Source organism: Aspergillus uvarum (assembly GCF_003184745.1).
Source record: "Aspergillus uvarum CBS 121591 unplaced genomic scaffold BO82scaffold_55, whole genome shotgun sequence".
Lineage (NCBI taxonomy): Eukaryota > Fungi > Ascomycota > Eurotiomycetes > Eurotiales > Aspergillaceae > Aspergillus > Aspergillus uvarum.
Genome location: NW_020291352.1, coordinates 219,434 through 239,198, shown reverse-complemented (window position 1 = coordinate 239,198; position 19,765 = coordinate 219,434). Strand labels below are relative to the sequence as shown.

At 52.9% G+C, this 19,765-nt stretch overlaps 6 protein-coding genes across 6 annotated transcripts; 3 read left to right on the top strand and 3 right to left on the bottom strand.

The window, feature by feature from the left end:
- Nucleotides 1–799: 799 nt before the first annotated feature.
- Nucleotides 800–4,771, top strand: BO82DRAFT_385835 (uncharacterized protein; the record flags this gene model as incomplete). Its single annotated transcript, XM_025638209.1, has 5 exons — nucleotides 800–955; nucleotides 1,044–1,099; nucleotides 1,155–1,796; nucleotides 1,854–2,393; nucleotides 2,919–4,771. Coding segments are annotated over 5 exons (2,936 nt in total), but the record flags the coding sequence as incomplete, so codon positions are not given.
- A 47-nt stretch (nucleotides 4,772–4,818) lies between these two features.
- On the bottom strand, nucleotides 4,819–6,783 carry BO82DRAFT_357275 (uncharacterized protein). Its single transcript, XM_025635976.1, has 5 exons — nucleotides 6,404–6,783; nucleotides 6,233–6,337; nucleotides 5,792–6,165; nucleotides 5,662–5,729; nucleotides 4,819–5,586 (listed from the first exon to the last, which is right to left on the bottom strand). The coding sequence occupies exons 1-5, from the start codon at nucleotides 6,605–6,607 to the stop codon at nucleotides 5,144–5,146; spliced, it is 1,194 nt and encodes a 397-aa protein (XP_025488757.1). The 5' UTR covers nucleotides 6,608–6,783; the 3' UTR covers nucleotides 4,819–5,143.
- Nucleotides 6,784–8,661: 1,878 nt separating this feature from the next.
- BO82DRAFT_155544 (uncharacterized protein) lies at nucleotides 8,662–9,120 on the bottom strand. Its single transcript, XM_025630199.1, has 2 exons — nucleotides 9,066–9,120; nucleotides 8,662–9,017 (listed from the first exon to the last, which is right to left on the bottom strand). Exon 2 carries the CDS (start codon nucleotides 8,946–8,948, stop codon nucleotides 8,742–8,744), a length of 207 nt encoding a protein of 68 aa, XP_025488756.1. The 5' UTR covers nucleotides 8,949–9,017; nucleotides 9,066–9,120; the 3' UTR covers nucleotides 8,662–8,741.
- Nucleotides 9,121–10,148: 1,028 nt separating this feature from the next.
- On the top strand, nucleotides 10,149–11,711 carry BO82DRAFT_342514 (rRNA-binding endoribonuclease; the record flags this gene model as incomplete). The annotated part of the gene is made up of 2 exons (XM_025633584.1): nucleotides 10,149–10,940; nucleotides 10,991–11,711. 2 exons carry the CDS (start codon nucleotides 10,149–10,151, stop codon nucleotides 11,501–11,503), a joined length of 1,305 nt encoding a protein of 434 aa, XP_025488755.1. The 3' UTR covers nucleotides 11,504–11,711.
- A 222-nt stretch (nucleotides 11,712–11,933) lies between these two features.
- Nucleotides 11,934–12,345, bottom strand: BO82DRAFT_405206 (H/ACA ribonucleoprotein complex subunit NOP10; the record flags this gene model as incomplete). Its single annotated transcript, XM_025639474.1, has 4 exons — nucleotides 11,934–11,956; nucleotides 12,013–12,065; nucleotides 12,150–12,262; nucleotides 12,334–12,345. 4 exons carry the CDS (start codon nucleotides 12,343–12,345, stop codon nucleotides 11,934–11,936), a joined length of 201 nt encoding a protein of 66 aa, XP_025488754.1.
- An 849-nt stretch (nucleotides 12,346–13,194) lies between these two features.
- On the top strand, nucleotides 13,195–19,600 carry BO82DRAFT_367620 (uncharacterized protein; the record flags this gene model as incomplete). Its single annotated transcript, XM_025637085.1, has 3 exons — nucleotides 13,195–14,543; nucleotides 15,055–15,145; nucleotides 15,308–19,600. The coding sequence occupies 3 exons, from the start codon at nucleotides 13,195–13,197 to the stop codon at nucleotides 19,598–19,600; spliced, it is 5,733 nt and encodes a 1,910-aa protein (XP_025488753.1).
- Between the last annotated feature and the right edge of the window lie 165 nt (nucleotides 19,601–19,765).

The following is a 19,765-nucleotide window of genomic DNA, read 5'->3' as shown; positions in this document are numbered from 1 at the left end:
CCTGAGCAAGGGAGACAAACGCTGGTGGGCTAAATGATTGTGCCAGAATAAGGGACTGGAGTACTGCTACTAGGTATATAAAGTTGTGGTCACGAGAATCACACTTTAATTTACCAGATAGCAAAGGTAACTAATCCCCCCCCCAAGCTGCCGATTCAGGCCGTGGGTCACGTGGGTCTGGATCAATAGATCTAGATACCTAATTAGATACTTATCGGGTGCGTAACAAGGTGCTTCACAAGGTGCTTGAAGAGCTGTATGAAGAGGCCGTTGAATACTGCTGTTGAAACCCTTAAGCAGCCATTTTAGTAGCCTATGAAGCCGTATAGTCGGCTTCTAGACAGATCTAAATAAGTGCTTAGATAGGTGCAAGTACGGGTCCTCTGATGACAAGGCTTCTGGTAAAGGTGGAACAGAACCAAGGGAGGAACACCGAACCCCGCACGTCAGACCCTTGTTATGTTTATCATTGCTGTGTTGTGAAGCTATACGTACTATCCACCGGTGGTAGAAAGGACTCTTGCTGTATACAGTACATACACCAATATTGTTTCCACCATCTTAGGCACCAGCCTTTGCCCCCCCACAGTCAAGACAACCTCGGATCAACTGGCCCCGAATCTTGGCTTCCATACACAAATAAAAAAAAAAAAAAACACAATATCTCGACGATAGAGACTGCCGACCGCGGGATCTTGTTCTCTATCACAATCAATGAAGTTGCAACTGCACACGCTGGTCGGGTGTCAGCTTCGCTCTTGAGAACAAACATACATCAACACCAACACTACCCCCGCCACTATGGGACGATTCGGGGATTTCCTGGATCGCGTCCACCAACATGTCAAAGAGAAGTATGGAACACCACCTGCTTCTCCTCAGCCCTACAGTCCTCCTTCGAACCAGCCAGATGGTCATTGGCCGACACAAGAGAGCGTCCCGACTTTCCCTCCAGGTTGGTTTATTTAATTCCGGCGGGTGGACGACCTCTCGCTTGCGGAAAGCCGTCTTGCTGATTAGTGACTCAATTCCGTTGCTACTAGGAGCAAGCCCTGCGGTCGCCAGAACTGGGCCACAGACAGTGTTTGCGCATTTTATCGTAAGATCTTCAGTGTGGATAACGACTAGTAAGTACTCAGCTAACGGTACTCTAGGTGGGATGCGCGGCTGCCATGACCCCTGAACAATGGGAGTCGGATATAATCGAGGCCCAAAAGTGCCATATTGATGGCTTCGCGCTCAACATCGCCCCCCAGGATAGTTACACCGACCAGGTCCTGGAAAATGCGTACAGTGCGGCTGAAAGAGTCGGGAATTTTACCCTATTCCTTTCCTTCGACTATGGGTCGGGGGGGCCATGGCCAGTGGACCGTGTCATTCACACCATCAACACCTTCGCACACCGCAGCCCCCAGTATTTCTATCAAGGAAGGCCACTGGTTTCCACCTTTATCGGAGTCTCAAGCGCCGGAGACTGGGTCGACATCAAGCGCGCCACGAATTGTTTCTTCGTCCCTAGCTGGCCCGACTGCGGCGCTGCCGCCATCACCAACTACCTCGATATTGTTGATGGTGCTTTCAGCTGGGATGCATGGCCCGTAGGCGCCGAACAGAAGAACACCGCCAACGATGAACATTGGATCCAGTCCTTGGATGGTCGGCCGTACATGATGCCCGTTTCACCTTGGTTCTACACGAACTTGCCTCAGTGGGACAAGAATTGGCTGTGGCGCGGCGATGATCTCTGGCACTACCGGTGGGAGCAGGTGATGAGATTGCAGCCAGCTTGGGTTCAGGTATGGGTCTATTCTAAACCCTCCTTCTTCGACAACAAATAACCTCATTGATCACAGATCATTAGCTGGAACGACTACGGCGAAGCACACTATATCGGGCCCATCCACGAGGCCGGGGTACCCGATGGAGCCGGTCGCTATTGTTTTGGACACCCTCACGACGCATGGAGGGCACTTTTGCCCCACTACATTGACGCCTACCGGAACGGCGGCGTGGTTGATCCCAACCAACCCCGACCTCACTTGTCCTTTGCGGATAAGATTGTGTACTGGTATCGTACGAACCCTAGTCATGCCGGCAGTACCAATGGGACGACCGGCAACAACCCGGGGGTGGGCCAAGAGGAATTGCACCCGGGCGAGGTATCCCAGGATCGGGTGTTTGTCAGCGTGATTGTGGGGAGCCCGAGCGAAATTCACATACAGATTGGGGATGGAACGCCCAATATCGTACAAGCCTCGGGGGCGGGCGTTCATCACTGCTCGGTTCCCTTCGATGGAGAAACAGGACCCGTGAAGATCATGATTGTGCGCGACGAGCAGGTGATGGCATCGGCAACTGGACCGGCCATTACAGAGGAATGTCAGGATGGCAATGTGAACTGGAATTGTTATGTAGGTTCCAGCGATTAGACATCATGGATCGCTTATCGTGAAGGCTGTTTCCGGATAAGAAAGATAGCTGATTAGAGCGGATAATGACTGTAAACAAGGCAATAAGATACGTGCATTGCACTCAGAACGATAGATGGATGATGGCCATGATGTCTGATTCAGACAGCAGTCACATTGAGAAGATGACTGTATTAGAGAAGATGATGGAGGATACAAGGATACCAGGATACAAGAGGAGAGAAGGAGAGCCGAGGGACGATCACGATCGTCATCTCCAACTGACTTCCCCAGCTGACTGATTGATCCACCGGAGCTCCGCCTTTCTCTCCGTGTCTCGCTCTCCAAGCCTCTCCTCACTCCTCACTCCTCACCTCACTCCTCAACTCTCCCACCCCCATCTGCAATTATCCCTTCTCTATTCTCTCATCCCAATATCTGTGCCTATTCTCTACATCTCAAGACACACTTTCAGCCCGAATCCATCCTCTTCACTGCACAATGGCCAAGAAAAGCTTCATTGAGCTTCGAGAAGCCGCTCTGGCCCATCGCCCAGCCTCCCAGACCAGCCCGCTCCCCGACCATGTCTATCCCACGCGAGCAACCACGGTATCACCTCCTTCCACCGCCTCCTTCGATCCGAGTGCATACTCCCAGCCGTATTGTGATTTCATGACCGCGAACCCGACCATCTTCCACGCCGTCGATGCCTTCACCGCCCAGCTCGAAAGCAAAGGGTACAAGCGCCTGCACGAGCGCGAATCCTGGACGAACAAGCTCGTGCGTGGTGGGAAGTACTACTGCACGCGGAACTCCAGCGCCTTCATCGCCTTCTCCGTCGGCAAGGAGTACAAGAGCGGCAATGGCGTGGCGATCGTGGCCGGACACATCGACGCCCTCACCGCCAAGTTGAAGCCGGTGTCGAAGCTGCCCACGAAGGCCGGGTTCGTGCAGCTCGGCGTGGCGCCGTACGCAGGGGCCTTGAATGAGACCTGGTGGGATCGGGACCTCTCGATCGGCGGGCGCGTGCTCGTGCGCGACCCCAGCAGCGGAAAGATCGAGTCCAAGCTGGTGAAGCTCGACTGGCCCATTGCCCGCGTCCCTACCCTGGCGCCGCACTTCGGCGCCCCCAGCCAGGGCCCCTTCAACAAGGAGACCCAGATGGTGCCCATCATCGGCGTCGACAACTCGGACCTCTTCTCCACGTCCGCCGACACTCCGTCCGCCTTCCAAGCCGGCAGCTTCGCCGCGACGCAGCCCGAGAAACTCGTCCGGGTCATCTCGCGCGAGCTCCAGATCCACGACCCCCACACGATCGTCTCGTGGGAGCTGGAACTTTACGACAGCCAGCCGGCTCAACTGGGCGGCCTGGAGAAGGACCTGATCTTCGCGGGCCGCATCGACGACAAGCTCTGCTGCTACGCGGCGCAGGAGGCGCTCCTGGCCTCGCCGGACTCCACCTCGCCGGCCTCGATCAAGATGGTCGGCATGTTCGACGACGAGGAGATCGGCAGCCTGCTGCGCCAGGGCGCGCGCTCCAACTTCATGTCCAGCATCATCGAGCGCATCGCCGAGGCCTTCGCCGACCCCGCCGCCGCCACCGCCTACGGGCCCAACCTCCTCTCGCAGACCGTCGCCAACAGCTTCCTCGTCTCCTCGGACGTCATCCACGCCGTCAACCCCAACTTCCTGAACGTCTACCTCGAAAACCACGCCCCGCGCCTCAACGTCGGCGTCGCCGTCTCCGCCGACTCCAACGGCCACATGACCACCGACAGCGTCAGCCACGGCTTCATGAAGCGCGTCGCCGACAAGTGCGGCGCCACCCTCCAGGTCTTCCAGATCCGCAACGACTCCCGCAGCGGCGGCACCATCGGCCCCATGACCAGCGCCCGCATCGGCATGCGCGCCATCGACATGGGCATCCCCCAGCTCAGCATGCACAGCATCCGCGCCACCACGGGCAGTCTGGATCCCGGTCTGGGCGTCAAGCTGTTCAAGGGCTTTTTCGATCACTTCGAGGAGGTGGACGCGGAGTTTGCGGCCTTCTAGATCGGATAGACCCGACGTCTCAAGAAACATTCGGGTCGGGATGTATGAGGTTGGTCCGGTAGGAATAGAATCTGATACGCTTTTGTCTAGACTATATATTTCAGTTAGAGAGGGGGGAGATGTAGCTGGGTTGCATTGCATACATGACTATGATATTAAGGCTAGAAGTATACTCCACGATCTACACTTTCATACGAACGTGAGTAGGGAGATACAGACTCATCCTTAAGAGTTGTGATAGTCAATTTGTTAATGCCTATACAATCTCAAATCCTCGGGAGTGCACTAGGTCCTCATCTAAACCCCAAGCCACTCCCAGTGACTTGTTCACAAATTATGATTTATATAAGATTATTTCATTCCCTATTCGACCAAAATTATTCATATCCATTCCATTACTGCCTCAATCATGCCAAAGACACACAAAAAGGTATATATGAAGAGAAGAAAAAAGAAAAATAAATGAACGAGACCACCACAGCCAAGGCAAAAAGAAGGTCACCAGAGTCTGTGGTGACAGATATTCAAAAAAGAGAGAGAAGTGGGTATATCGTTTCCTGGATATATATACTGAAATGAAATAAAAAAAGGACCGTTGCTCTTTTTTCTTTTCGCCTTCGCTAAATCTCACCTTCACAATTAGCCACAGCATCAGCACCAGCACAGTTACGATTCATCGCCTGTTATCCTAGCAGATTCCCGGCTCGAGGCGGCGACGAGGATGACGAGCTATCTCCTCGCTGCTCCTCGCGGGTGAACGCTTCCTTCAAGTCTCCTGCTCCGGTGGGATGGGTTTCGCGGACCATGAGCTTGCCCTGGCCGTTGACGTCGTTGCCGGGCACCAGCGTGAGGTAGCGGTCGGCGTCGCCGGCGCAGTGGGCGTACTCGAGGTCATCGAGGTGGGTGGTGATGGTGGTGGTGACGGTGGCGCCGGTGCCGTTCCAGTAGGTCGGGGCCTGGGCGCCGGACAAGGGCGTCGTGCCGTAGGCTTGCCGGCCGCCGCTGAGGGTCGACAGGAGATGCGGCAGGATCCGCGAGACCAGCGGGCGGAGCGTCGGGAGGCAGGCGCAGATGATCCCGGTGTTGCATTCGATGGCGGACCAGGAGGCTGCGCCGACGTTGTCGTCTATTGTTCACGGTCTTGGTTAGACCTGATTGATTCTTTGTGGGGAACGGGGTACCGTGCAGGTATCTGACTTACAGGTGGGATCAGATGAGTCGGCGATCTTCTTTAGCGCGACGAGGCGGCATATGCTGGTGACACATACACTGAAGATTGTGGTTGTTAGCGTTGAGGATACGGCGAGGGTCTCCGGGGACAGCCAACTCACAATCCACCAATTGCGAAGATTGAAATCAGCGCGATCTTCTGTTTCTTCGGCAGCTCGAGTGCCACCAACGCTGGGATCGGGATGATGAGGATGACCAAGTCGGTGCTGATATGCATCGAGGCGTTGGAGAACCACAGGCCCTCCGAGCTCAAACAGAACCCCGGGATGGATGGATCCCAGAACTTGGCCACGGGGACGCAGTTGAGGAATGCACTCAGCACAGCCCAGGTTCCGTATGTAGCCAATACGGCAATCATGAGCCAGCAGATGCGTCGCATCCGTCTTGTTGGAAAGACACGGAAATACTGCATCAGAATCGAGGCTTTGGCGCAGAGCAAGGCGGCGTTATAGAAGGGGATGGTAAGCCAGAAGGCCTAAGATCCATGATGCCGAAGAGTCAGTGCCACTGATTGACTGGGCCAGGGAGCATGTTGCCCATACCTTCATTTGCTTCTCGAGAATGAGAGGTGGGATGTCTACTTGACGCATTCCCATCCCATTTAAAGCCTCCACAATGAACAAGCCCATGAAGACAAATGATAGGACCTGAATAACTGTCAGTTGAGTTTGGGTAGATTGGGACTCGGGCAAGGACTCCAGCAGGGTCAGTACCAAGGCGATCAAGATCATCCAATCGTTGGGTTCCATGCGGTTCATCAAGGTTTTTCGAGTATAAATGCGAGCGCTGACGAAGATGGTTGCCAGCGTGGTGAAAACAACACTGACAGACAGCGCTTGAGCTCCTCGAGAGGACATGTACGATCCATTCGCTGCATCCTCAGAGCGGCTGACATGAAAGAGGTAGGTTTCCGTCATTGTTGCGTGCAGGACTGGTGTCCCATCAATGTGTAAGTGCCGTGTCTTCCCACGATCGACGATGGATGGCTCAATGGTATAACGGCCTCCGTAATGCTAGTCGGGGAGGTTCATACATATAAACCCTGGGGTCTAGGTGACCCCGATTAGCGACCGAGCAGTGTGTGGCATCTCACAAAGAGGGGGGATTACTCACAGGGAAAGGAGGAGAGGGTAGGGTTATAAACAGTTCTGGTCCTGCAGACCCCATTAACGGTCTGAAGGTCGAGATGCAACACAGACCAGCACCATCATACCCGTGTAGATCTTCGCTCTTGTCTCATCCTTCTCCGGATCTGCGGGCAGACGCTAAGACATCATGGGAGTGGCAGAGAAGGAGAAGGCAGAAAAAGCAAGCAAGCAAGGGAGAGGGCAATCAAGCAAATGATGGAGAACAGCCACACTAAACTTTTAGTTCGATAGATAGTTGTCGGTGGAGAGGCCCTTGATTTCCCATCCGGCTCTCCTTTGGTGTTGGAAGCGGAATATTTGTTTGCCTTTCTGTGTGATATCGACCATTTTGGCTGCAACGCAGACTGCACTTAGGGCCGACGCACAGCAGAGGACCAAGCGACCAGTTCCAGCCTTCTGGTGTCACCAATGATGACAGTATCCACAGTCTATGGATGCCAAATCCCCCGAGCCAGTCAATTAAGACGAAAAGTGGAGCTGCGCGATAGATCGACGAGTTATTCCAAGACTCTCCGCCTCCCTTTGGTTGGGCGCAGATGAGGATTGAACTATGCATATGGTTTGATGCTTGCATATCTCATACGTACACAGCGTATGAAATACAGTACTTTCCTTCGCCCTCGCCAGTACAGTACCTGTGGCCCCAGGTCTGGAGAGAGATCTTTGGTACATGGCGTACCCTCCATGTACCCAAGAAATCTGGAGGGATGGCAGATGCAGGCAGATCGTGGATCCTGGATGGGTGTTTTACTCTCCTGACATTGGAGCGGAGCTGTCAATCCCCTTTCCCCCCGGCGCAGAGCCCAGGAGGGCTGCAGCAGGGATTATCTCCGGTCACCTTCCCAATGTCCAACACTTTCCCCTGGGGTTGGCATCTCCATCTCTTCACCCTAGCAAGGGCACTTCTAGCTTCCGTCGTACAAGGCAGGGACTAGACATCTGCTCAACATGAGTGCCAGAGAGCAAGGGATACGAGTGACCCGCGAGACTTCAGTTGGAAAGGGAGAGGGGGGAAAGTGGAGCAATCCCATGATCCCATTCTCTAAAAGACTGTCTGAGGTACTCCGTACGTATTGCCAAATACCTTGACTCTCCCCTTCTTGGTCGTGGCGATCTGTCATTTACCTCTTCTCTGGGTCTGCACGGAGATGAGCCACATGAAATAACGGACCTGCAGGGGGGTGGAGAGAGGGGATAATGGGGGAACAAAGTACCGAGCAATGGGTCTCTGTGTAGCCGTGCAGTACGGAGCACAGTGCGACCCGTGAGTTGACATGAAAAATAATGCAGGTCGAGGAAGTGCGATTGCTTGATTAATTGAATCGATTAATTATGGTCATTGGCCTGAAACGCCGAAGGTAAATAAAGAAGTGATAGATCACATCCGCTAATGCGCCTAAGCCTTCGAACAGGAAAAGAACCAACCAGCGCTAATACTACCAGTCGCCATTAGATGATTCTGGTTGACTCACTCTTGTTATCGCATTGTTGGGCTTCAAAACTTGTTGATTGTTGGAGAGACAGGCCAATTGGCCACAATGATGCTTGTTTAAGGGAAACAAGCATGTTGTTTGGCAGATGCAGTGACTATCACAGCCGTGACTGCAGCCATAGTCTCACTTCAAACCGCATCAACTGGCTGATCGGTGCCTCCTTCTCCTGGATTGGCCAGACAGGTGATCTTAGCCGACATCGAACGCCACGTCTGTCGGTATTGAAAAATCCGAACTCTGTCCGTCGATAGTATAATTCAATGGAATCTCAAGGCTCCTGGATAGGCGATACGATGAGCTCTAAATGCATTTTAGTGCTCAACAGGCAGTGATGATGGCTAGGGGTTGGCTGGCTCTCCATTTCGATGTCTACACCAAGTAACTACTTTTCTCGTTGGCAGGGCTCATATCTACTTCGTACTTCGATGATTCATGTCCGACTTGACGAGCAGCAGCGCTAGGCAATGTATCGCCATGAGGTGAGACCATGCCAGGATGTGCCAATGTCGCGCCCTGGGTTTAAAAAGGAGTCGGCGTGAACCAGGCATGGTGAGGTGAAACCAAGGCAAACACGTGAAGACTCCATCGCCATGCGACAAGATCGTGCTGGTCGACATTTTTCGCAAGATCGCAATCAAGCCCAGCCCAGCAATCCAGCCTCTCGCGATGAGGACCAGAAGATTCCTCTGGCGGCATCAGCACCTTGTTTTGCATGAGGCTGTATGGCTCCAGACCAATTGTGCATTGCCTCAGGCTGCATAGAACCTGAGACTATATGGAAGGCTTGCATGATGTCTCTAGTTCCTGAGTAGCGCCGACCAGATACCAATATCTTCGTACCCGTCAGCGCATCAGCTGCAATGCTGTCAGTCACCCTGCAGTCTATCATGGAAGCCTGCATTAGCCCATCATGCCAAACAGAAGACAATCATGACTCCGTCCCTGGAACTCCGTCTCCGTTCTTCCAGCTCGCCACTCACTGTAACATCCATCTGCACTTTGCTCCACAGCATGGCCACCACGGTAGCAAAGGTACTTTTGCGTCGAGCGCGCCGTGCGGACTTAGTCGGGTCGAGTCATGCCGACTCCTTTGACTTCGAGCATTTTGGGATACGAGACAGACAGGCCCTTACTCAGTCGGAGAACTCCGTGCGAAAGAGAGCTATGCATGCAATCGTCGTGATTCTGGAGAACCTCGTGTGGTTCTTGCTTTGAGGCAGACGCGCTCTTCTTATTTCCATGCAGAAAAAGAATATGTGGTTAAGTTTCTTGCTTTGCAACTAAGATGCCATGTGATATTTTCTGGAGCTGTCTTAATGACAAGTCGAGGGTTTGGTCGAGTTGACCTGTCATTGCCATGTGATTTGGAATCGATGCAGCGGCGTAACCGGGAACCGGCGAGACATCAATGGTGTTGATATGATGCGTCCAGATTCCACTGAGCTAACATACTTCGAACCAAATGATGCAGGTTCAATTCTAGATAGAGAAGATGTATAACTTTACCTCAGTAGGCAAGTTTTGAGAAGCAGACTGAAAGATGTGGTAGAATAGAGAAAGAAGGGGAGATGAGAACCTTGAAGGAAGGAGTAAGTTACTGAGTAGTTACAGTAGGGGAAAAGACGCTAAGATAAGGATAAGCCACGCACAGACCCAGCGGGAAAATCCCATCGCATTCATTTTCCATCCCCCGACATCAACAACTTTTTCCCCCTCAATTTAGCAGCCAGGTGAAGCCTCCAAACTTGTTACCCGGACCACCGGCGACTTTTGCCTTGGATATAATTTCAGGTTCTCAACTATATCCGACCGCAATTATGGCGGACTCAACTGCCCCTGCCACCACAACTCCCAAGCCCGTCCACACGATCGTGCTCGATGCCGGCCCAATCCTCAAGAATACCCCGCCGCTCTCAACCCTTCTCGCCCAAAGCGAAGAACTCCTCATCACCCCCTCCGTTGTGAGCGAAATTCGGGATCCTGCTGCTCGCCAGCGTGTTGAAACCCTCTACCTGCCTTTCCTGAAGCAACGTACCCCGAGCCCTAAGAGTGTCGCTGTGATTAGCGAGTTCGCCCGCAAGACAGGTGACCGCGCCGTGCTTAGTCGAACCGATCTTGAGGTTATCGCTCTTGCCTATGAAATCGAGTGTGAGCGGAATGGTGGCGATTGGCGACTTCGCAGCGTACCAGGTCAAAAGCAGGTCAATGGCAAGCCGCCCGCTCCTGTTGTTGCGCAGGAGGGCAAATCTGAGCAGGAAGCCGACAAGCCTGCTGAAGAGAAGGTCGAGCAGGCCCCCGAGAACAAGGATACCGAGGTGAAAGCAGAGCGTACGGATGTTGACGCTGTCGCTGAGGAACTAAAGGACGCAACGCTGGAAGACCAGCATGATGCCGAGAAGCAACCCGAACCAGAAGTTGTAATCTCAGAAATTGCCGAGCTCCCGGCAGAGGACGAGGAGGAAGGTTCCGATGAGAATGATGACGATGACGATGGCTGGATTACGCCCTCGAACTTGAAGAAGCGGCAGGCCCGCGACGAAGCCAGTTCTGTGTCAGCGGCTCCTGAGCCCAAGGTCATGCAAGTCGCTACGATGACCACTGATTTCGCCGTACGTACTTCGCACAAGACAACAGGCCCATATACTGACCATTCATGTAGTGCCAAAATGTTCTTCTCCAGATGAACCTGAATCTCCTCTCGACCACCACCCTGCAGCGTATTCGACATCTGAAATCCTTCGTCAAGCGCTGTCACGCATGCTTTTCTACCACCAAGGACATGAACAAGCAATTCTGCCCGCGCTGTGGCAAGGATACGCTCACTCGGGTGTCTTGCACGACGAACTCAAACGGGCAGTTCACGATGCATCTCAAAAAGACCATGCAGTGGAATAACCGAGGAAACGTCTACAGCGTCCCCAAGCCCGTCCATGGCAGCTCGAACGGCAAGTGGAAGGGCGGCGGTGGAAAGGGTGGCTGGGGTACGGAGCTCATCTTCGCAGAGGATCAAAAGGAGTTCAGTCGCGCCACTGCGGAGCAGAACCGCAGAATGCGAAAAGAGCATGACCTCATGGACGAGGATTATCTCCCTAGCATTTTGAGTGGTGAGCGTAATAAACATGGTCGTGTGCGCGTCGGAGCTGGTAGGAACGTGAACTCAAGGAAGCGGTAATGGCCTGTTCGGGGTTTCGTTTATTTGTTTCTTCCTTCTTGCATCACTTGGGACTGGCGTCTGGCAAAAAGTTTGATGATCCTCTGGCTACTTTCAGGGGTCTGGATGGCTACGGGATTATGACGGTGATTGACTTTCAATGACTTGGATAGACATGCTACATTTAAGATGCACTACGCAATGGACATAGATGGAACAAGTGCCTTTTTCATAGTAAATGGTAGATTAGGACCGAGCTAAATCACCAATAAATGGGTAGCAAAAATAGCACTTTTCCCACCAGTGAAAGAATCGGGCACCGCACAAACTGGAAAGAGAGAAAAAAGGGTTTCATCATCCATTCAAAGACCATTGATAACACCATTCGCCAATAAATGATTCAAAAGCACTGTGTGTATATCAAGCGACTACTGCCTCATCGTCTCGCTTATTACAACTGAGCAGCCTCCTTCTCTGTAAGGTGGGATTAGCTGGGCTCGGGGCATGTGCGGTCTCGGGAGAGCTCATACCAGGCTGCTGGGTGAGAAGCAGACCGTATCTCTTCTTGAGGGTGACACGGTGTCTGTACGAGAGACGCAGAGTCAGCACTTTTGCATGCATTTGGTGAAGATGAACAATCATCTTGGGTTCTGTGATCCGAACGCACCTGGAGTACTTGTCATCGGGAGAGAATCTGGCAGGGTGGGCCGACTTGGTGGTGCGACCATCGAGGACCTTCTTCAAGGTGTAGATGCGCTTGCCATCCTCGCCGAGAGTGTACTATTTCACCAGTCAATTTCCCTGCTGAACAGAAATCCTTGTGGTGCACATGACGAGTTTGGCAAACATACCATAAGATGCATCCTAGAGTCAAGCGGTTAGCACCAACCTTTGCATTTGAATATCTCAGTGCGAAGTCAACTTACTTGAATGAGTGTTCGAAAACGGTTGTCGACTTAGAAACAAAGGCAGAAACGAATGTCGTCGCGGGGTTAACTTTCAATTGCAAGAACAATCTTCACCAGCTCCGAGTCCGCAGGAAATTTTTGGCGCCGCAGAAAAACGCACGGACTCGGTTCACCGCCTGGGGAAGGCTAGCTGAGTCAGCTGTCACACTCCATTTAAGGCTGGCCAAGCGAGTCATTTTTTTTTTCCTTTCCTCTTGTGTTTTTGTCTGAGTGTCGATTATTGACTTTTTGTCTGCACAACACAATCCTTGGATGTTGGCAGTGACGAGGTAGGATCTCGGTTCTGATGCTGATGCGCATCTGCTATATCATATTATTATGATTTGGGAAGAGCCTATCTATGCTATCAGCTCCTTCGTTTGTGTAATTCCACTCGTGCAGGCAAATCAACCCAGATCTTAGGGAAGATTTCGGGTAAGCTTTAGCTAGCAAAGCAGCTTTGATTGATTGATCGATCTTGCAAGAGGTGGTTCGGGATTCTATTCATTTTCTTCGGTGATGATAACATACCTCAAAGCTTAGACAATGGCAACTTTGATTTCTTCGCTGTTGTCGATGAAGGCTTTATTTGACTACAACGGTATCTGAGAAGAATATGAATAGCATCCAGGGCACTCTTGAATCCGTCAAGCATCATGGCTGTTCAATCTCGTAAACGAAGAGTTGCCTGCTGACTCTTCATCAGTAGTTAGAATCAATCTATCGAGACTCATCAATCAATCAATCTTAATTCATACGTACAAGATGGCTTCTTCATCCTCTCCTGTTCCTAACTCTTCTCCCGGTGCTAGCTCTGGCCCTGCTAGTATCAAGACCGAGTCCCAGAAAAATGCATCGCCTGCTCGTCGTTCGCGACCGCCGCGGCCCAACTACAAACTTATCCACCGCTTCCCTTTCCCCGTTGATGTCCATCCTTTGCCGCCTCTGATCCCTCATAATCCATTGTCGATTGTCAGTGTGCTGCTGTCCTACTTGACATACCTCATTGCACCACCCCAACAGCATGTCTACACGGCTTATTTTGACTCTGCGACATCATCTGTCCATGTCACGGACCCGAAGGCCATCCGAGCTCTCTGGGAGATGGGCTTCTTTGGCAAGGGCAATCTCAGTCGGAGTGAACCGAGCTGGTTGGAGCGAGAGAAGAAGCGGCGCGGATTGCTCGGTGGAACTACGAGTGAGGAGGTCACCCGGCAGCGCCGGACAGAACGTCGCGAATTGAAGATGGATCGAGCTCGCATGGAGAAGCTGGCCATTCAAGAACGACTGAAGGCTGAAGCAGCCGCCCGGCAAGGCGACAATTTGTCTGTCGAGCAGCCCTCTCAATCGCCGTCCGCAGACACATCGGCAGAGAAGTTTTCACTGAGAAAAGCTAAAGAAGCAAGGCTGTTGGACTCGCAGCGTTCACTCGCACAGAACGGCGAAGTGCCGCCTCTTAATACCCCCGGAGAGCAGCTCTCCAATGGTAGCGGCAAGACCGTTCGATTTTCCCCGGTAGTGCAGGCAAAGGAATTCATCTCCGATTCGGCTATCTTGCAGCTTCCAGAGGTGATAGCAGAGGAAGACAAGGCTGGCGGCGCAGAAGAGGAGCCCGTCTTGCAGAACGAAGAGCATCTTCACCTGTCAAACGAGGAAGCCTTCTTTCTCGCCTATGGACTTGGTGCCCTGACGATTCTGGACGACACACGCGAGGCCGTCATGACGACCTCGACTTTACTCCCCCTGTTCTGCCAGCATGCCGACTTCCCACCCCGTGGTCCATCCTCGGAAATGAAGCCCGACGACACTTTCCTGATCTCTTACGTCGTGTACCACCATTTCCGGTCACTAGGATGGGTCGTGCGATCCGGTGTGAAGTTCGGGGTCGATTATCTTCTCTACAATCGTGGCCCGGTCTTCTCACATGCTGAGTTTGCGGTCGTGGTCATTCCTTCCTACATTGATTCCTACTGGTCAGAGACGGAGGAGCGCCGAAAGCACTGCAAAAAGCAAGTGTCCCGCAGCTGGTGGTGGCTGCATTGCGTCAACCGTGTGCAAGCCCAAGTGAAGAAGAGCTTGGTGGTTTGCTATGTGGAAGTGCCACCGCCAGCCCCGTACGATCTGGACGAGCCATCCGAGACTGATATTGGGAGACTGCTTGCTCGTTACCAAGTTCGAGAGATGGTGATACGCAGATGGGTGCCTAACCGTACTCGCGACTGACCTGTGTGCTTCCTTTCCTTCGTCTTGTATCACCATAATAACTGGGTAGTGACCTGGTGTTGGATGAATACCTCCTTTAGCTCCACTCTGGCTCATGTTGTACTTCCTATCCCACTTAAGTAATCATGTATAATAGCCCAGTGTGATGAAAATCATGCTCTGTTTATGTATATCTGATCTTTGCCTTGACTACTCGTACAACCAGCATCAGCATGGCCTAGACTTAAAACGGTAAAATTGATAGCATGTCACGTGATCTACGCGTCTCGCGTTTTGTCGTTCCGGAGCGCAGTGATTTGGATGTCATCGACTTCAACTGTCCAGCTCATCAATGCAGCCTCGGCGCCACGTTCCTTAAACCTTTGGACCGGGGAATGGGAACGATGTGATAATACTCATCAGAAAGCCCAAATTCTACGGAGTGTACGGGACTATGGAGACCCAAGAAGATAGCATCGACATCGCGAGGCTGCAGCGCGTCGCGTTGGGCCAGGTGAGTGACCACTTCAGTGGCGGCGGCGTCTCTGATCCAGTCTCCGCATTGGACTAACTCGATTGATTCTGGGCGATCTGAAAGGAATCCATACAGTCGCAATTAATGGCAGAGAATTCTGTATTGAATGATCAAGACAACGGTCAACAAGGACTTCAACAGCAATTGCCGACTGACGACAAAGAGTGTGCGCAGAAACCCTCCGAACCTGTGTCAACGACTTCGTCATCCAGTCTAGCACAAAATGGCGCCAGCGTGAGCTCACCAAAGCTACCCTCTTTCGAAGACCGCCCCAGCAGCCGCGCGGCAACTCAGCTGGGTAAGATGGGCTCCGCAGAAACGCTCCCGTCGGATACACAGTTGATCTCCCAGCGGGTGTACGATGAGATCATTCGCAAAAACCAGGAAGAAGGTCCTGTTATGAACCATGACAGTAATATGGGGGATCAAGCTACACTTATGACCCTGCATGAGGGAGACAGCGGTCATCTCGACCTATTGGCGGGTTACGACAATGTTAATGCAGAACTGGTTAACATTGACGATAACGATGACCGGAGCAGCTCCAAACTAGGGGAGTCATCGCCCGCGCACTATCAATCAAATCTGTTTCCCGAATCACAGCGATTCGTGCTGAAGACTCCTGCGACTGCTGTGAAGCGAGCTCATTCAGACGGCCTTGCTACCATTTCGCCCACTGTCTCACGGAACCCTCTTGCGACAGATATTGGGTCGAGTGGTGGAATCATGGCTTTGAGCCAAGTGTTCAGAGCTACCCAGGCGCCTTCCTCCCCGCTAGTCAATCGCCAGCAACATTCTGACCTTGTATCGGACCGGCCCTCACCCAACATCCCGATTCAGAAACACCCTCTCGCTGCAAATCTGTCATCCCCATACGATCGTATGGCGGCAACCTTCCCGCGAGACTCTTCAGCGCACAAGCTCAACTATATTTCTATGCAGGAATCTCAGGCGAATCGTGATAAACTGTTGTATGAGAGGATGACTCGTTCGGCGGATCATGTGGTCCCCGGTGACCCAAGTGATGACGACTTTGGCAAGGAGCCTAGCTTTGTCGAACGCATGAAGCGGCACCGTACGATAGACGAGGATATAGCACCCCAGCTTGCAGGTCTTACGGCACCTGCCCGGTCAGAGGGTACCCGAAGCAGACAAGCTAGCAAGGGTTCGTTGTCACCACAAGGGGACTTGGGTCTGCAAGTCTGGAACGATGAATCTGTTGCAGAGAATGATGGTGAGCAGAGGGCTGCCTCAGATTCTATTGTTCCGCAGCGGGGAGGCTCGAGCGAAGAAGAGACTGAACAAGAGCAAGAAGACCATAGGGGTCAGTCCATTCCACCATCCGCGGAGCATATTTCTCTGACAGAGGAAGACAAAGAAAACTGTCTTGATCTAGCAGCGACTCCTGTTGCCGCCACCACTAGCGCACATGATCGTCTTTCGCAAGTCCTCGCCTTTGATGGTAGCACTTCGCCAGCTCACGGAAGCCCAGAAAAGCAACAGCTTCAACCACATTTAGCTCGCAATATCACCCACTTGGATGAGCCCTATGAGCTTGGCAGGTCGTCACAGATATCAATTGTCAAAGATTCTCAGCGCTCTCCCAGGCAGAGGGAAGCCGACGCAGAAGTCGAGACGAATCGCAGCCGAAGAACATCACATTGTCCGGATTCTCAGGTTCAGATAGATCCTACATCGGACATTGACAGGATCATTTCCTCGCCCACGAAGCAAGCCCGCATGCAATCTTCCCCGCCCGCGGAATCGCGTCGCCTTGGACTGTCGTTCGAGCTGGGTGAAGTCCAGGGCATGAATGTTGGCGGATCGATATCCGGCGGCCCCCAGCGCTCTCCCACACCGAAAGCCACGCAGGCCCCAGAGGGCAGCTTACTAGATTTGAGTAATACAGTGTCTCAGCAGCCCAGAGTTGTAGGTGACAAGCCTTCAACCTTTGATCTCCGGGGTAAATCATCGTCGATGCCCTCTCGCGTAGCTGAAACACCGGTTCCCCCTATGGACTTTGCGGATGCGGTGCCAACGACCAGCATTCCAGAGACTAGTCCCAACCGACTGGGAAACCAAGGATGGCCCAACGACATGAACAATCATGAGACAGCGGATCAGGAAGATGATGATCTGCCGCCGGTATATCAGGTCGCACATGAACGGGCATCGCATTCGCATCAGGTTGTCTTAAACAGCACCTCGCCATTGAAGCCATCCCTGACCTCAATTTCGAAGCTTCTTTCAAGCCCGAGTGGGCGGCAACGGAGGGCACTTACGGAGATTGCTGCTGATGCCTCACCGAAAGGAGGGAATGGAGCTTTCAACCCAGACATTGATATTATGTCAGCCGATGATTGGGAGTTCAGTGCTGCAGTTGCCAGGCATCAAGACTCGCCGAGGAAGAAACGCCGAGGCAACGACGGACAGGGTGTGATTGTTTCTGATCCTATTCTTCCAGGGACTCCTCACCTTTCCAGTCGTGTTGTACCTCCCCAATCTGTTTCTCATGATCTTGTTGAAACTGCGACAACGAGAACTGTGACTGAGGTGCAAATGGGCATGCAGCCGGACGCACAGCAGGAAATTTTGCAGAGTAAAGCAGCGAAGGCTTACCAGAGACGCTCTAGACCTCCTCGGAGGGCGGACAGTGTGTGGGATATGGACGATTCTCCTCCGCGAACCTTCGTTTCGCGCAAAAACAGGACACGATTGCTGCCTCGTCCACGACCGTTGAATCGACAAAGGCCTGTAGAGACTAAGCGAGGCAGGTCACCCAGCAAGGAGCGGTCGGGGATTGCGCAGCAACGCCAAACAATCAGCCCTGTGCCTGAGGAGCCACGCAGCGATATCACGATTCAAAATCCGATAGAGACGTCGCCCACGGGCAGTCCTGCCACAGGTAGTATGCCACCAATCGGACCGGCCATGCCGTCTTTGACTGAGAAAGTCCCAGTCGCAGCAAACCAGGTCTTCGCTCCCTGGTGTGGAACAAAGCGTGCGTACTATCCGGCGACGTGTTTTGGCAAGCCATTCGGAACGTCGCAGTCTCGGTATCGGGTAAAATTTGAAGACAGTGCACCTGTGGACATTCCGATGGGAGCTATCAAGAGATTGGAACTTCGTCCCGGCGATGCCGTCAAAGTTGACATGCCGAACGTGCCCAAGGTCACGCATGTTATTCGGAGCTTTGTCCGCAAGCTGAGCATAGACGAGATTGAACAGGGCGCCGCGAACGGGGTGATTCCCATGACGGATATTTATGGCTATTCAGCTGTGATGGTAGGCCCAAAGCAGCGCAAGAGTCTTCCTAATGCCGGTTTGCCCGTCGCTGAGAGCCTCATTGAAGTGCCAATCTCAAAAATTTACCTCGACACGATTCTGTGGAACCAACTCAAAGATCGCTCCTTCACCTATATCTCCGAGCCAGTGTTTCTCGAGCGCGGCGCTCCAACACCATCGGAGAAACTTTCCACGCCTATCTCCTCTCCTGGCGCGCGCCTGTCACGCAGCATCCGCTTCTCAAATGGTCTGTTCGCCGGAATGGTCTTCGCGGTCTCTTTTGGCGACAACAACGACGCCAAGGCTCGCGTGGTAAAACTGATACTAGAAAACGACGGGCGCATCTTAGAAGATGGATTCAACGAGCTCTTTGATCTACCGCTGAACGCCCCCGTCGCCACTCCCACCAAGCAGCCACCCACTGAATCAAATACACAGCATGACCTCCTCAAGCTCAGCAGCAGCGCCGCAGACGTAGGCTTTGCCTGCTTGATCGCGGACAGACATTCTCGACGATCGAAATACATGCAAGCTCTAGCACTCAACCTCCCATGTCTCTCAGACCGCTGGGTTGAAGACTGCGTCGCACGAGGGCGGGTCATCGACTGGGAGATATACCTCCTCCCTGCCGGGGAATCAACATACCTCAACGGAGCAACCAAGTCACGAATCCTTACGCCGTACCTGGCCACCGAGGCACGACTCTCGGAGATCATCGCAGGAAGACCAAATCTCCTGAACGGGCAGTCCGTTCTTCTAGTCACAGGACGCAGTGGTCGCATCGACGAGGAGCGACGCAAGGCCTACCTGTTCCTCACCTATGCTCTCGGGGCGTCGCGGATCGAGCGTGTCTCAGACCTGAAGTCTGCTCGAGCCATCCTGAACGCACAGACGGAGGAGGGGCACGTCCGCAAGCGCAGCTGGGATTGGATCTACATCGATGACGATGACAAGCCGTCTGCGAGAGCGATGGCCTTGAGCTCGGCTGGAGTGTCTGGCTCTTGCTCTACCTCGCGGAAACGGAAGCGGACCACCAAGCTCATGGAGTCGGTAACCGGCGATGATCTTGGACTGAGCACGAATGTCAGGATTGTGGGGAATGAGTTCGTCTGCCAGAGCTTGATTCTGGGTCGACTGTTCGACCAGTGAGTGATAGATGGGTGTCTTGTGGCATGTACTATGACTAGATATGGCATCTCCAATTGCGTTGGCTACTAATTCTCGGGGCTTTCAGGGATAGGGGGGTTTGGACACTTCGCTTTGGGCGCATTTCGGGGTTCTTTTGTGGTTCGGGCCCGTGATAAAACTTTCTCT